Raw genomic sequence first — 15,628 nt, 5'->3', positions numbered from 1 at the left:
AGTGGTTGAGCTTCAACCTATAAACCAGGAGGTCACAGTTCAATTCCTGGTCAGGGCACGTGCCCGGGGCGTGCAGGAGGCAGTCAATCAATGATTGTCTCTCATCATTGGTGTTTTTCTCTCTCTCTCCCCCTCTCCCTTCCTCTCTGAAATCAATAAAAATATATTTTTTAAAAAATAGGTCTGTTATCATGGTTTTAGTCTAAAAGAGTCACCTAAGAACGCCAAATGTTGTTTTCAAGCACCATAGCTATTTTGGTTTAAAGCGTTTATTTCAGCGCCACCTCTCTTCACAACAGCAGAGCTCCGGTAGTGAATTGATTGGTCGAGGATTTGAGGAAATTGTGCCTAATTTCTGGTCCCAATCTGGAATTTAAAACAAGTTAATGATTTACTTTAGGACTACTCACTCCTAAATTTTAACTCACTTTCACTTCAACAGCAATTGTATAAAATAACAAAATTTATGGGATTTAAGACAAAGGAATATGTTTCAAAGCTCTGTAAAAAAGGACTTAGTCAAAGGGTTATTTTTATTTATTTTTTAATATACTTTTATTGATTTCAGAGAGGAAGGGAGAGGGAGAGAAAGATAGAAACATCAATGATGAGAGTGAATCACTGATCAGCTGCCTCCTGCGTGCCCCCTATTGGGGATTGAGCCCACAACCCAGGCACGTGCCCTTGATCAGAATCGAACCTGGGACCTGTTAGTCTACAGGCCGACCCTCTATTCACTGAACCAAACTAGCTAGGGCCAAAGGATTATTTATGTGGCTTAATCTCTGGTTCATAATACTGAATGATGCAAAAATGTAATGAAAATAAATGGCAAATTTGCATTTTGACATCCTAATTCTAGATTTCCCCCAAACCCTTGAAACTTTACATTATAAATGGACCATTTGTATCCTCTTTGTATCAAACTGTAGTTGTTACCATCCCTAAATTCATACCTATTGGCATCCCCTCCTATCTTACAGCCTATAACCACTTACAGCACATCCCCTCCTATTTTACGGTCTATAACCACTAAGAGTTCTGCTTATGTAAAGAAGGGCTTGGGTGGAAGACCCCAGTCATTGCATCTACGCTTAATGAATCAAAGACCAGGGTGTTTCACCTGGTTGGTGTGGCTCAGTGGCTGAGTGTCGACCTATGAACCAAGAGGTTACTGGTTCGATTCCCGGTCAGGGCACATACCCAGGTTGCAGGCTCAATCCCCAGTAGGGGGCGTGCAGGAGGCAGCCTATTGATATTTGTCTCTCATCAATGTTGCTATCTCTCCCTCTCCCTCTGCCTTCCCCTCTTTCTAAAAATCAATAAAAAAACAAACATTAAGAAAAAAAATGTTTTAACAACAGCGTTTTAACAAGACTTCATATGTACAGTGCTATGCTCTGTATTAGGTGTTTTGCTTATATTAACTCATATTCACAGTAACCCTCAAAGGCCCACTGATATTCCCGCCATCTCAAATAGATTAATTTGCCCAAATTTACAGGACTTGGAAGAGAAGGAGCCCCCATTTGACCCAGGATTATCAGGCGGCTAAGTCCCTCATCTTTTCACAGTTCTATTCCGCCTCCCATAGCACTTCAACAGCATTTAAACAAATATTTCTTGATATTAAGAACAAATAACATTTCGTTTGCCCAGAGAGTACGACTAGAAATGCCATCCCTGGAGGATTTTTAAAATCTAATTTAATTAAATGTGATCCTGTATGTAATTAGTAACCATTTGACTTCTCAAGGCTTGCTATGGAGTTGAACAGCAACTCTGACCTTGAAGATTACCAAGTATTCCAGGGACATATATCGAAGTAGTTTAGAAGTGTGAGGAATACTACCCAAGAGCCTTAGAGGTCCTCATTGTGGAAGTTACAATGGAGCTGAATGATACACAGTTAGCCAGGCAAACTGAACAGTAAACGTTCTCAGAACACATGACAAACTTCTGGGGGCTTCCTTGTGACATTCCAGTTAGTGAATATATATGCCCACAGTGAATGCTATCAAACCTGAAACATCTGATACAGATTTGGGGGTGGAAGGAACATGGGAAATGATTTTTTAAAATTTTCACACCATTTGACAAAGTGAAATTACAGTTCATATGGATTTGTGGTGGTGCCTTCTTTGAAAGTCATCATTGAAAAATAAAATGAAGCTGAGTTGGTGTGGCTCAGTGGTTGAACATCGACGCATGAACCAACAGGTCACTGGTTCAATTCCCAATCAGGGCACATGCCTGGGTTGCAATCCCCAGTTAGGGGGCATGCAGGAGACAGCTGATCAATGATTCTTTTCATCTTTGATGTTTCTATCTCTCTTTCCTTCTCCTTGCCTCTCTGAAATCAATAAAAATATGTATATATATTGAGAATGAGTAGAGTTCCTCAACAACATGTGAGGAGTGATCAGACTTGAGCTGCTTCCTCTCAAGGACATTTGTATATCTTCATTCCTGAAGTCTCTACAGAGAGCTAGGAAAGGAGGAAGACGCCCTTGGGCCGACCTCAGGATTCTTCCTGCACCAGGACACACGCCTCCCCCTCTCCCTCCCCCCAGCTTGGCTGGTCCCAGACCTGCAGAGGCAAGCCTGTGGGAGTTGCTTCTCTGCAGCCCAGGCGGGGCTGGTCTCAGAGAGGAAGAGCAGTTGGCTTGACTTACCAAGCACGTAAAATGGCAGCGAATAGTGTTTTTGGTACGTGGTTTCTTTGTACCATGCTTCGGCAGGCTTGGAGTGTCTTTGAAAACAAATATATCGGATGAGAGTTTGTTGGTCTAGCTGAGGCTGACACTGACGTTTCTCCTTGGGTGGCATGGCCAAGTCTATGAGAGATCTAAACGAAAATAGAAACAGCTTGCTGAACACCCCGTCGAAGAAAAGCGTTCCATTTTCTCATCAGCTGAAATTCCTCCCCTGGAAGTAGCCAGGAGGCCACCAAGACAATGTTGGCCAGACTCGGTCAGTCAAGGCCAGCCCTAGCCAAGCTGTCAGTAGATGGCTCAGGGGTTCCAGTCCCCTCTCCCTCCCTTTGCAGCCCTTCTCTCCCAGTCACGGGTCACAGAAGGCAACCTGCTTTTCTTTTCTTTCTTATTCTTTTTTTTTTTTAAATATATTTTATTGATTTTTTACAGAGAGGAAGGGAGAGGGATAGAGAGTTAGAAACATCGATGAGAGAAACATCGATCAGCTGCCTCCTGCACACCCCCCACCAGGGATGTTCCCGCAACCAAGGTACATGCCCTTGACCGGAGTCGAACCTGGGACCCTTCAGTCCGCAGGCCGGCGCTCTATCCACTGAGCCAAACCGGTTAGGGCGTTTCCTTCTTATTCTTATCTAGAAACTTAATAAAATCATTGATTGACATTTGCACTAGGTTTCCCCCTTGGCTTTTCAAAGTCAAGTATGTATTTGAGTTGGAGCAAAGGGCTTGAACTGGGAATCAGAAAATGTGGATAGATTCCAGTCTCAGCTTTTATGCTATCCAACTGCCCTTCAAACAAGGCATGACTATATCAAAGGCGATCAAGAGAATAAGGGAAATTTGTAAAATATGCCAGATGAACTCAGAGTAATAGCAATCATATTTTCAGTGCCTACTATGCTCTGGAATTTTATATCAATTATTTTGTTTAGCAGATAAGAAAACTGAGAGTCAGAGATGCAATGAAAATTGTCCAAGATCAAACATTTCATAAAGTTACTCAAATTGCTGCTTTTAACTCACGTGGTTTCCAGCCTCTACACACTAGAACGCAACATCAAACTATCTTTTTTGTTGTTGTTAAAATGATATGCACAGAGGCAGAAACCATTTAGGTCAAATTTGTCATTTTACTGGGAAGGGAACAGACTCAGGAAAGTTAAATTATTTGACTAAGTTGAAACCAAACTCATGGTGACTTCATTTCTTAGATAATTTCGTAAAGTTCCATATTTATTGCTGACTATAAAAATATATGCTCATTAGGAAAAATCTGGAAAATATAAAACACAAACGCCATTCATCTCACCACTCACAAATAACTGTTGTTAACAGTTTGGTGTATTTCCTTCTAACCGTTTTCTATCCATCAAATAATAATTGTTATTGTTCTCATACTCATTTTTGTTATTACAAAGTGTGATTCCCATTTTTTAAAAAATGTATCATTCTAACGAGTGTAATTGTTAGGTGTCTCACCTGGGAGAGCTCCTTACACTGGAATCAACATGGATTCGTGCCAGCTGCCCAGGGAGGTAGCCGAGGAGATCCTTGCCTTGATGAGCAATGAATGGGCTGGTGGAGAAAGAGGCAATTACTACGATCAGTTCTTTAGAGAGGCGTGCCAGCTATGATGTAATTAAAGAAGATATTCGGTCTTTGCCCCCATTTCCTGGCACAGAACTCCTTGAACTCCCCCCCACCCACAACTTTTTTTTTTTTAAATATATTTTATTGATTTTTTACAGAGAGGAAGGGAGAGAGAGAGTTAGAAACATCGATGAGAGAGAAACATCGATCAGCTGCCTCCTGCACATCTCCTACTGGGGATGTGCCCACAACATGTCCTTGACCGGAATCGAACCCCGGACCTTCAGTCCGCAGGCCGACGCTCTATCCACTGAGCCAAACCGTTTTCGGTCCAACTTTTAATTAATTAGTTAATTAATTACTTTTTATTTCAAGACTATATTTATTTTAATTACAGTTGACATCAAATATTATGTTGGTTCCAGGTGCAGAGCATAGTGATCCCCCTGACAAGTCTAGTACCTGCCTGGCACCACACATAATTATTGCAATATTATTGACGACCTTCCCAATGCTGTACCCCCTTGGACTTTCTTTTTTTTTATTTTTTTTTATTTTTATTTTTATTTATTTTTTATTTTTTATTTTTATTTTTTATTTTTCGCTTAAAGTATTACAAAGGGTATTACATAAGTGTCCTTTTTTCCCCCCCGCCCTTGACAAGCCCCTGCCCTCCCTTACCCCCCAGTGTCTTATGTCCATTAGTTATGGTTATATGGGTGCATACAAGTCCTTCGGTTGATCTCTTACTCCCCTCCCTCCTGTCCCCCAACCCTCCCTGGCCTTCCCACTGCAGTCCGACAATCAGTTTGAGGCAGCTCTGCCACTGTATTTATTATTGTTCAAAAGTTTGTAATGGTCTTAATTATCCATGAAAGAGTGAGATCATGTGGTATTTTTCCTTCATTGACTGGCTTGTTTCACTTAGCATAATGCTCTCCAGTTCCATCCATGCTGTTGCAAATGGTAGGAGTTCCTTCTTTTTTACAGCAGCATAGTATTCCATCGTGTAGATGTACCACAGTTTTCTAATCCATTCATCTACTGATGGGCACTTAGGCTGTTTCCAGATCTTAGCTATGATGAATTGTGCTGCTATGAACATCTGGGTACATATATCCTTTCTGATTGGTGTTTCTGGTTTCTTGGGATATATTCCTAGAAGTGGGATCACAGGGTCAAATGGGAGTTCCATTTCCAATTTTTTGAGGAACCTCCATACTGCCTTCCATAGTGGCTGCACCAGTCTGCATTCCCACCAGCAGTGCACAAGTGTTCCTTTTTCTCCACATCCTCTCCAGCACTTGTCGTTTGTTGATTTGTTGATGATGGCCATTCTGACAGGTGTGAGATGGTACCTCATTGTTGTTTTGATTTGCATCTCTTGGATGATTAGTGACTTTGAGCATGTTTTCATATGTCTCTTGGCTTTCTGAATGTCCTCTTTTGAAAGGTGTCTATTTAGATCCTTTGCCCATTTTTTGATTGGATTGTTTATCTTCTTTTTGTTAAGTTGTATGAGTTCCCTATACATTTTGGAGATTAAGCCCTTATCAGATATGACGTTGGCAAATATGTTTTCCCACGAGGTGGGTTTTCTTGTTGTTTTGTTGATGGTTTCTTTTGCTGTGCAGAAGCTTTTTATTTTGATGTAGTCCCATTTGTTCAGTTTCTCTTTAGTTTCAACTGCCCTAGGAGCTGTATCAGTGAAGAAATTGTTTTGGCATATGTCTGAGATTTTGTTGCCTTTGTATTCTTCTAGAATTTTTATGGTTTCCTGTCGTACATTTAAGTCCTTTATCCATTTTGAGTTTATTCTTGTGTATGGTGTAAGTTGGTGGTCTAGTTTCATTTTCTTGCATATATCTGTCCTTGGACTTTCTTGATGGGAGTGTCTTTTTTATCCAGTTTTCAGGTTCAGTTTTCAGGAATCATTTGATGTGTCAGTTTCAAAATATCAGGAAAAAAAATACAATGATATTTAAAACCAGTGGGGCAAATGTTGATCATAGTTGAAAAGTGGGAATTAGAAAATGGGGGTTTCTTATATTATTTTCTCTACTTAAATATATGTATATATTTAGATAAGAAGGGAGAGGGAGCGAGAGAGAGAGAAACATCAATAATGAGAAAGGATCATGGATCGGCTGCCTCCTGCATGCCCCACACTGGGGATCAAGCCCTCAACCCTGGGCATGTGCCCCGACCGGAATTGAACCATGACCTGTTGGTTCATAGGTCAATGCTCAACCACTGAGCCACGCCAACCAGGCTACAGTACACTTTTTATTTTAGAAAGTTGGTGGAAAACAAATCTGAGGGCAATCTGACTGGGTTGAAGGAGAAGGGCTGGTAGGAGGAGATTTTAGTGGTTTTGTGGGGTGTGGTGAAGCTCTGAGCAATGTGTTGGAAAGGTGGATGGAGAGGAGAGGATGGAGCGGGGATGCGGTAGGAGAGAGGATTGAGGTAAAAGATGGGAGCTGTCCAAGGCCAGTCTTAGGCTTTAGCATTGGGAAGATGCTGCCATTCCCTGGGAGAGGGGACACAGGGCGATGGCCATTGTTGGGTGACTATAGGGTTTGTGATATGTGCAGTCTGTTAGGGCCTTCCGCAGATTCTGAGTACTCAGTAGGAACTGTAAGAATTCCAGGGAAGAGTCAGTAGCAAAACCATGAAGTAGCTCGCCAGTATGTGTTGGCAACGAATGGAAACTTAAGCTAAGTACCTCCAGTCCAAACATCACTTATGGAATGTATGTAACCTACTGTGCACACCCTGCTAGGTTCAAGCTGACTCAGCAGCAGTTCTTGTCCTCAGAATGCTCTTTAGGTGCCGAAATAGTGGTCTGAATGAAGGCCAATGGGTCTAGGGCAGTGGTTCTCAACCTTCCTAATGCCGCGACCCTTTAATACAGTTCCTCATGTGGTGGGGACCCCCAACCATAAAATTATTTTCATTGCTACTTCATAACTGTAATGTTGCTACTGTTATGAATCGTCATGTAAATATCTGATATGCAGGATGTATTTTCATTGTTACAAATTGAACATAATTAAAGCATCATGATTAATCACAAAAACAATATGTAATTATAGATGTGTTTTCCGATGGTCTTAGGCGACCCCTGTGAAAGGGTTGTTCGACCCCCAAAGGGGTCACGACCCACAGATTGAGAACTGCTGGTCTAGGGTTTGGGCAGGTGTCTAGGGTTTGGGAGGCAAATAGGATGAGGAAGAGATTTCAGAAGTCAAGACTTGAACAGAGCCCTAGCCGGTTTGGCTCACTGGATAGAGCGTCGGCCTGGGGACTGAAGGGTCCCAGGTTCGATTCTGGTCAAGGGCATGTACCTTGGTTGCAGGCACATCCCCAGTGGCGGGGTGCAGGAGGCAGCTGATCATGTTTCTCTCTCATCGATGTTTCTAACTCTCTATCCCTCTCCCCTCCTCTCTGTAAAAAATCAATAAAATATATTTTAAAAAAAGACTTGGACAGAGTTGGGATCAGAGCGGGGCATGTGGGGACCGGTGGGGTCCCCGCTTCCTACCTCGTATGAAAGGCAAGCTCTGTGGGTAGGGCAGGTCTGTCTGTGCAAACAGGACCTCGGGGAGCTCTGATTTTCAGAGAAACCACAGGCTGTCTGGGCCTGCCCAGCCGTGGATAATATGACTGAGGCCTGGATAGAAACTAACAGCGGGGACTGAGTCATAAGGAGAGAGAGGAGTTGGCACAATCCTGGGAACAAATGACATCTCTGGGTGCCCCGATGGGAGTCCTGGCTTCCGTAGGCGCCATCCAGGTCTGAATGGTTCCCCAGGGCCATGTGCCAGTGTATTAGACGCCAATGGAGCTCCAGAGTGACACTGGCTTCTCATGGCTGCTGTGCTGTTGGCTGGGCTGTGCCCTGACCATGGACTCTTCTTCCCTCGGGTGCACACGGCCAGTACCTGCTGAGTGCAGGTGGCAGCCCAAGGCCAAGCTGTTTGGGGGAGGAGCCCTTCACCAGCACCAGCTAACACTCTGCCATCCAGCCTTTGGGAAGGTCCCTGGGCGGGTTTTGGCCCAGGAACGGACCATGGGGACGCGTGTAAGGAGGAGGGTGTTGGAGGGTTGGGGCTGAAGATGGGACACTTTGCCTCTAACTCCTTGGTTAGACTTTCCAACCCTTTCTATGTGGCCTTCAAACAGGAGAAAGCTCCCAACGAAGAGGCTAAAACATCAGTTTTTGGAACAGAATTGCTGCCTCCTACAGCAGTGGTTCTCAACCTTCCTAATGCCGCGACCCCTTAATACAGTCCCTCATGTTGTGGTGACGCCCAACCATAAAATTATTTTCGTTGCTACTTCATAACTGTAATTTTGCTACTGTTATGAATCCTAATGTAAATATCTGATAGGCAGGACGTATTTTCATTGTTACAAATTGATCATAATGAAAGCATAGTGATTCATCACAAAAACAATATGTAATTATACATGTGTTTTCTGATGGTCTTAGGTGACCCCTGTGGAAGGGTCGTTCAAACCCCAAAGGGGTCGCGATCCACAGGTTGAGAACCGCTGTCCTACAGGGAAATGCCTCACCTGGCTGTCAGTCAGCACCGGGCCTCTCCCAGGGTGGCTGGGTGTGGGGCAAAGGGATGGGTGGCTGGAAAGCACCTGCCAACCCTCGGGCCTGGCCAAGGAGCCCGGCCCAACTCGGCTCCCACCCCCTTGGTTTCTGCATCAGCTGCACACAGGCCTTTGCTCTCCGGGGCGGGGGCAGGAGTCCGCTGTGTCTGATGCATTATTCACAGTCCAGGACAGCCCTGCTCTCTGAGGCGACGCGTTCAGTTCAGACAAGAGCAGACCTGTCCCCTGGGAGGGTGACTGTAACCGCAGACACCATTCGATATGCCCCGGGGAGGTCGGGAGTGTCAGTCCCTCAGGAGCCTGGCCCCGCGGCCCGAGGGGGCTGCGGCTGTGACTGCAATTCTGTTATGTCTGCCTCCTGCTGCCCAAGTGTCTGTGCAGAGATGATCTCATCCAATTCTCACGGTCACCTTGCCAGGTAAACATTTACAGCTGCTTGTGGAAGAGGAGACTGAGGTTCAGAGAGTGGACTTTCTAAATATTCCCCAGCTAGCAACTGCCAGAGCCAGGACCAAACCCAGTTCTCCAAACTCCATGTTGCATCCAGAATCATCTATAATATGTACATAGGATTACTTTTTTCAGAAGAGTTTAGTGGTTTTTTAAAATAAGATATTTTACATTCTTTTACTTGTACTGTCTTTGTTTTTGTTGTTAATCCTCACCTGATATTTTCCCATTGATTTTTAGGGAGAGTGCAAGAGAGGGGGAGAAACAGAGAGAGAAGCATCGATATGAGAGAGACACATTGATTGGTTGCCTCCTGCACACTCCCTGACGAGGGCTGGGGATCAAACTTGCAACCAAAGCACATGCCCTTGCCTGGAATCGAACCCAGGAAACCAAACCACAAATAAATGACAGAATCATTATTTTTCTCAATGAAGAATGGATTCATTCATTTTCTTTTTTTTTCAGCAAATGTGCATAGGACCTACCATGTGTGACAATCAGCTGGGCAGAAGTGATGATGGTGGGTTGTAGGAAGAGGCAAACAAGCCACCCTTGGGAGCTAACCAGATGTAATAGAGTGCGGGGATCAAGAGCACAGATGTTGGAGGCAGGCCAGTGGGTTCAAATCCCACCTCTGCCAATCACTTACTAGCTGTGGGATCTTGGGACGTCACTTAACCACTCTGTGCCTTGGTTGTACCTCCTCATCTGTACTTCAAAGTTGTTGTGAAGGTTAAGTACAGTGGTTGCCACAGGATGAGAGTTGCATGAGTGTTAACTGTTATTCCAGTGGGTGAGACCAAGAAGAAATAAAATAAGTTGTGATAAGGGCCCCGAGGCCATGTTTCCAAAAAAGGCGTGAGATGGAGTATAACAGAAGTAGAGCCCGGCCGGTGTGGCTTAGTGGTTGAGCATTGACCTATGAACCAGGAGGTCATGGTTTAATTTGGTCAGGGCACATGCCTGGGTTGCAGGCTCCATATCCAGTAGGAGACATGCAGGAGGCAGCCCATCAATGATTCTCTCTCATCACAGATGCTTCTAGCTCTCTCTCCCTCTCCCTTCCTTTCTGAAATCTACGCTAATAATAGAGAAACATGCAAATTGGGGTCACTCCGCTATGCCCACCAGCCAATCAGAGCAACTATGCAAATTAACCCAACAAAGATGGCAGTTAATTTGCATACGCAGGCATGGAGCTGAGACTGAAGGCTCGGGCCGTACTGAAGACCGAAGACTGAACAGGCTTGGCTTCTCTGCTGTGGCCGGACCAAAGGCCTGAGTCCCAGGTGCCGGAGGAAAACTGGTGCCGGCAGCCAGGAGAAGGAAGGCCTATTGCACGAATCTTCATGCAACGGGCTTCTAGTCAATAATAATAATAATAATAATAATAATAAATAACAGAGCTGGAGAGGTGGACAGAAGACCTCCTCTAGCCAGGGTGGTTCAGGAATCACTCTCTGAGCAGCTGACAAGGAGCTAAGCAGGGTGGTGACAGGAGGCTAGTTAAGACAGGGCAGGCCAGGGCAGGGGAGGGAGCGATCCAGGGAGAAAGGACATGCCCCAAAGCCCCAAGGAATGAAGGAGTGTGGCCTATTGAAGGAATGGAAGAAGACAATGGGGCTTTGAAGATGGGCAAGGCCAGTTCATGTAGGCTTTGTAGGCCCTGGCAACGAGTTTGGATTTTATGCAAAATGCAATCATCACAGGGCTTTATGCAAAGGGGGGTGGCTTTGATCCAATTTATATTTCGTGCAGCTCGCTCCGGAGAATGGGTTGTAGGACAACAGGAGTGGTGGTTGGTGTAGATGAGCAAGGGAGAGGCCACGGTGGTCTGGACCCAGTGTTGGCAGTGGAGATGGTGAGTCATTCCCACGGGAGATGGATCCTGGAGGCAGGACTGAGCTTGCTGGTGGATTGGACCCACGATTGTTGCTGAGGTAGAATATAGACACAGCCCTGCTCCACAGTGAGTCCCAAAGGTGGGTGGTGGGTGGCGCACCCAGTATAGCTCAGACAGGCGCCTCCTAGTGGGGTTCTGATGGATGAACACAGAGAACGGAATCTAGCCAGCCTTGCGACTTCAGTGCCTGTCACACCGTGTTCCACCCAAACCCTAAGTCTGCCCACGGCTGGCTCAGGTCAGGCCCAGTGACTTAGTTAGTTCCGCTGAGCCCCAGGCAGCAGCCACAAGGGGAAGTTTGTTTCCATTTTCCCCAGGAGATGAGACCACAGTTCAATATGCCCAACCATGGACAGAACAGATGTCAAACACACAGAAAGCCAACACTTGGGGGGAGACAGAAACCAGGAGCCCCTGGAACCACCCTGCTTCCTCCTCTCGTGGTTTCAGGGAGCGAGAGGTAGGCTCTGTGTTTTCTCTGAAAGGACTCTCAAAATACTAGGAACCAAGATCCCTCACCCCCCTTCTTTCTTGGATAATTTCTGGAAGCAAAAGAACTTACCTTTGTTGACTAAATATTGTTAAAATTAACTAAATACTAGAATGAACACGAGGTTTGCTCAAAACCACCAAGTCACTGGGGCTGCAGGAGGCTGACCCCAAAGTCACTTGCTGTGTGAGGTTCCTTCCCTGATTTTATAGTTTATAAAGCTCTGCAGATCCCATGGCGAGTGGGGAAGGGCGGGTGGGGTTAGAATTTAGATTGTTGTACAATCTTTCTCAGCAAGATGAGCTTAGCCCAAGGAGACACATCTAGGACTCGTTATTCCTAGGCCACGGATGAACTTGGAGAAAGAGTGATACTCGGCCCTAGTTTCCGTCTGTGCGGCCACCTCCCGTGTAGCAGAAGCACAGGAGTGGCTGGTGGGTTCCAAGCGGAGTAAAGGGATCGCTCAGTCTTCTTGCTAAAGCCTTTTCCAAGCAAAAACCAATGTCCTTCAATCTTTTGGGGATTTGGAGTTGCCTGCTTGCTTGGATTCTGCCTCGAGTGTGGGAGTTTTTAGTTTTCGTTTTGTTTTTAACAACTAAACCCAAAGACACTTCACTAGAGCCCCCTGGCAGCAGCTGTCTGTCGATCGGTTCTGATTCCCCGGACGCCTGCCTGTCTGCCTCTGGAAGGAGGTTACCTGGGTGGGGTCACTGGGTGGCGGTCAACAAATTGTCGTAGCCGGATGGCGGTCATGATGAGTGGGATTCTGAAAGAAAAAAAAATGTGAAGAATGTTCCCATGGCAAGTTTATACATACATTTCCAGGTGAGAGCCACCTGGTACTACGAAGTCCTTCTTAAAAGTAGAGATCCCTGGCTGGCGTGGCTCAGGGGTTGAGCATTGACCTATGATCCAGGAGGTCAGGGTTGGATTACCAGTCAGGGCAGATGCATGGGTTGCGGGCTCGATCCCCCGTAGGAGGTGTGCAGGAGGCAGCCGATCCATGGTTCTCTCTCATCATCGATGTTTCTATCTCTCTCTTCCTCTCCCTTCCTCTCTCTCTAAATATCAATAAAAAATATTTTTTTAAAAAATAGAGATCTTCTGCCTGACTATTTAGGGAAGGAAATAGACTAGAAAAGGAGCATAAAGACACGGAAGTGTAAACTAATGCATGCAGATATGTTTTTCTTTTTTATTTTAAAACTAGAGGCCCGGTGCATGGATTCGTGCACTGGCCTGTCGAAATCTGGGACCACTTGGGAGATGCTGGAGGTGGAAGGACCCCATGCACCAGGCCTCTAGTATGCATATAAGAGCTTTGGTTAATCTCTTCCTGGCCTCCTCCTCCCCCCTTCCTCTGAGATTCATCAGTCTGTTCCATGTTTCCATGCTTGTGCATTGAATGTCTGCCCCCCTGGCAGTCAGTGCGCATCATAGATACCGGTCCAATGGTCGCTGAAATTGATTATATATATTCAGAGAGGAAGAGAGAGATAGAAATATCAATGATAAGAGAGAATCATTGACCAGCTGCCTCCTGCACACCCCCTACTGGGGGTCAAGCCCATAACCAGGCATATGTCCTTGGCTGTAATTGAACCCAGGGCCCTTCAGTTCACCAGCCGATGCTCTATCCACTGAGCCAAACCAGCCAGGGCGCTTTTCTTTAAAAGCAAAAAAAAATACTGTGCCAGTGGGGCACTTAGCCCCCTTCCCACCCTTGTTAGGGTGCCTTCCCGCTGCACCAGCTTTCAGGTTGAGCACTACATTTCCCAGACTCGCTTGCAACTAGAGTTCTGAGATGAAGCCGATTCCTCCAATCAGTGTAGAGAAGGTGTGGGGGTGGGGTGCTTGCTCAGAATTGTGACCCATCACCTGGGTCCCCTTAGGGTCAGACAGCAGCCAGGCTGCCTGGAGGATTGTTCTCTGGCAGTTGCTCCCAACTGCCTTTGAGCACATGTGTTGTGAGAGGTCATGTAGAAAAGGGTCTTCAGTAACGGAGTTCCTTTGCCAGTCTTCTTTGCTTCTGTTTTCTCAGGAAGCCAGTCTTCCCGGTTCAGGAAGGTTGGTTACCCACCTCTTCCTCCCCTTTCACCCTCCCCCAACCCTTCTATGAATTGCTTTTCCCTTCTTCCTTGTCTAGTCTAAATCCTGCCAGTTCTTCGGGGCCTTATTCAAGGCCTCTGTTCTGATTTCCAAGTGGCCCATTGCCTGCCTCTGAATTCCCAGAGCCCTTGATGAATTCTATTATGCATTTTGGTTCTCAGATCTTTCCTCGTTGGTTTATTAATTCATTTACAAACTCTATCATTTAAGAAACGATTTAGTGAGTGACAAGTTTGCCCAGGTGTGGACAAGGCTCTAGAGCAGCGGTTCTCAACCTGTGGGTCGCAACCCCTTTGGGGGTCGAACAACCCTTTCACAGGGGTTGCCTAAGACCATCGGAAAACACATCTATAATTACATATTGTTTTTGTGATTAATCACTATGCTTTCATTATGTTCAATTTGTAACAATGAAAATACATCTTGCATATCAGATATTTACATGACGATTCATAACAGTAGCAACATTACAGTTATGAAGTAGCAACGAAAATAATTTTATGGTTGGGGGTCCCCACAACATGAGGAACTGTATTAAGGGTCACGGCATTAGGAAGATTGAGAACCACTGCTCTAGAGATTCTTCAAAGAAGAAGACATGAGTTTCATACAGTGCCTTGCCTGTCCAGCTGCAACGGAAACTTCTAGATGCCGGAACCATATTGTTTTGGTGGCCAATATCTCCACTCTCATTGCCCTCATACCTCATTGGTGAGAAGTGTCTCACACCCAAGGAAGTGCTCTATGCATCCTTTGGGATGAATGGATAAATGAAAAAAAAATTTACCAGTCAATCAACTCAGTAACCTAGTGACTCAGTTAACAGTTTTTAAGCTTTGTTCGTCTGGCATCATAGAGTCAGATACCTTAATGGAGGTATACCCCATTTCTAAGAGAAAAATAAAATGCTGAGCTAGAACCATTCCAATAATTCAAAGTTGAGTATGAATGTTCACTTTGTAAAAGAATTCTCGTCTTTAGGAAAGGTTCGCCACAGAGTGTCTGTAAATCGTGAGCTCCAGTCTCTAGAACAGCCGTGGGCAAACTACGGCCCCGCGGGCCGGGTCCAGCCCATTTGAAATGAACAAAACTAAAAAAAAAAAAAGACCGTACCCTTTTATGTGATGATGTTTACTTTGAATTTATATTAGTTCACACAAACACTCCATCCATGCTTTTGTTCCGGGCCTCTGGTCCAGTTTAAGAACCCATTGTGGCCCTCGAGTCAAAAAGTTTGCCCACCCCTGCTCTAGAACATTCAAAATGCAGTCAGCTATTGAGTAATGCAGCCACGAAGTGGGAGGAGAGAGAGGTGTGGGCAGTGAGGGTCATACCAGTGTTACCTGCTCGGGCTGCAGTAGTTGGAGACCTTCTTGCTTTAAAGAGGGGTCCTCTGAGCTGCCTCCAGGAGTTTTATGCACAGCTACGGCCCCCTGCAGAGTTAGGGGACTTGATCCCTTTACATCACTCAAAAGCTATTGTGATGCATTCTGGGTTGGACAGTTTTGCTAGGTAACGCCTTTCTTGGGCTTAAAGCCCGTAGGTGTCTTTTGATCTTTGTGAAAGCCCAGCTGAGCATGAAAGGGTGAAAGGAGTGCGGAAAGGAACACCATGTGGGCAAATAACCCAGATTACTTAATCACCAGTACGTTCTTTTCTATAAAGATTATCCAAGGACCACATAAGGTCAACGAGCTGGGTGGAGCTGGATGGGCAAGTTCTGCCCTTTGAAAGTTG

At 45.4% G+C, this 15,628-nt stretch overlaps 1 protein-coding gene across 1 annotated transcript; it reads right to left on the bottom strand.

The window, feature by feature from the left end:
• Window positions 1-274: 274 nt before the first annotated feature.
• On the bottom strand, window positions 275-15,321 carry SPMIP3 (sperm microtubule inner protein 3). Its single transcript, XM_070401338.1, has 5 exons — window positions 15,235-15,321; window positions 12,480-12,548; window positions 4,197-4,292; window positions 2,676-2,848; window positions 275-366 (listed from the first exon to the last, which is right to left on the bottom strand). Exons 2-5 carry the CDS (start codon window positions 12,533-12,535, stop codon window positions 275-277), a joined length of 417 nt encoding a protein of 138 aa, XP_070257439.1. The 5' UTR covers window positions 12,536-12,548; window positions 15,235-15,321.
• Between the last annotated feature and the right edge of the window lie 307 nt (window positions 15,322-15,628).

The sequence above is a fragment of the Myotis yumanensis genome, unplaced genomic scaffold (assembly GCF_028538775.1).
Source record: "Myotis yumanensis isolate MYYU_CA2020_CCGP unplaced genomic scaffold, mMyoYum1.0.hap1 SCAF_22, whole genome shotgun sequence".
Classification (NCBI taxonomy): domain Eukaryota; kingdom Metazoa; phylum Chordata; class Mammalia; order Chiroptera; family Vespertilionidae; genus Myotis; species Myotis yumanensis.
Note: the sequence above shows the minus strand (reverse complement) of the source record. Positions and strands in the feature narration are given on the sequence as shown.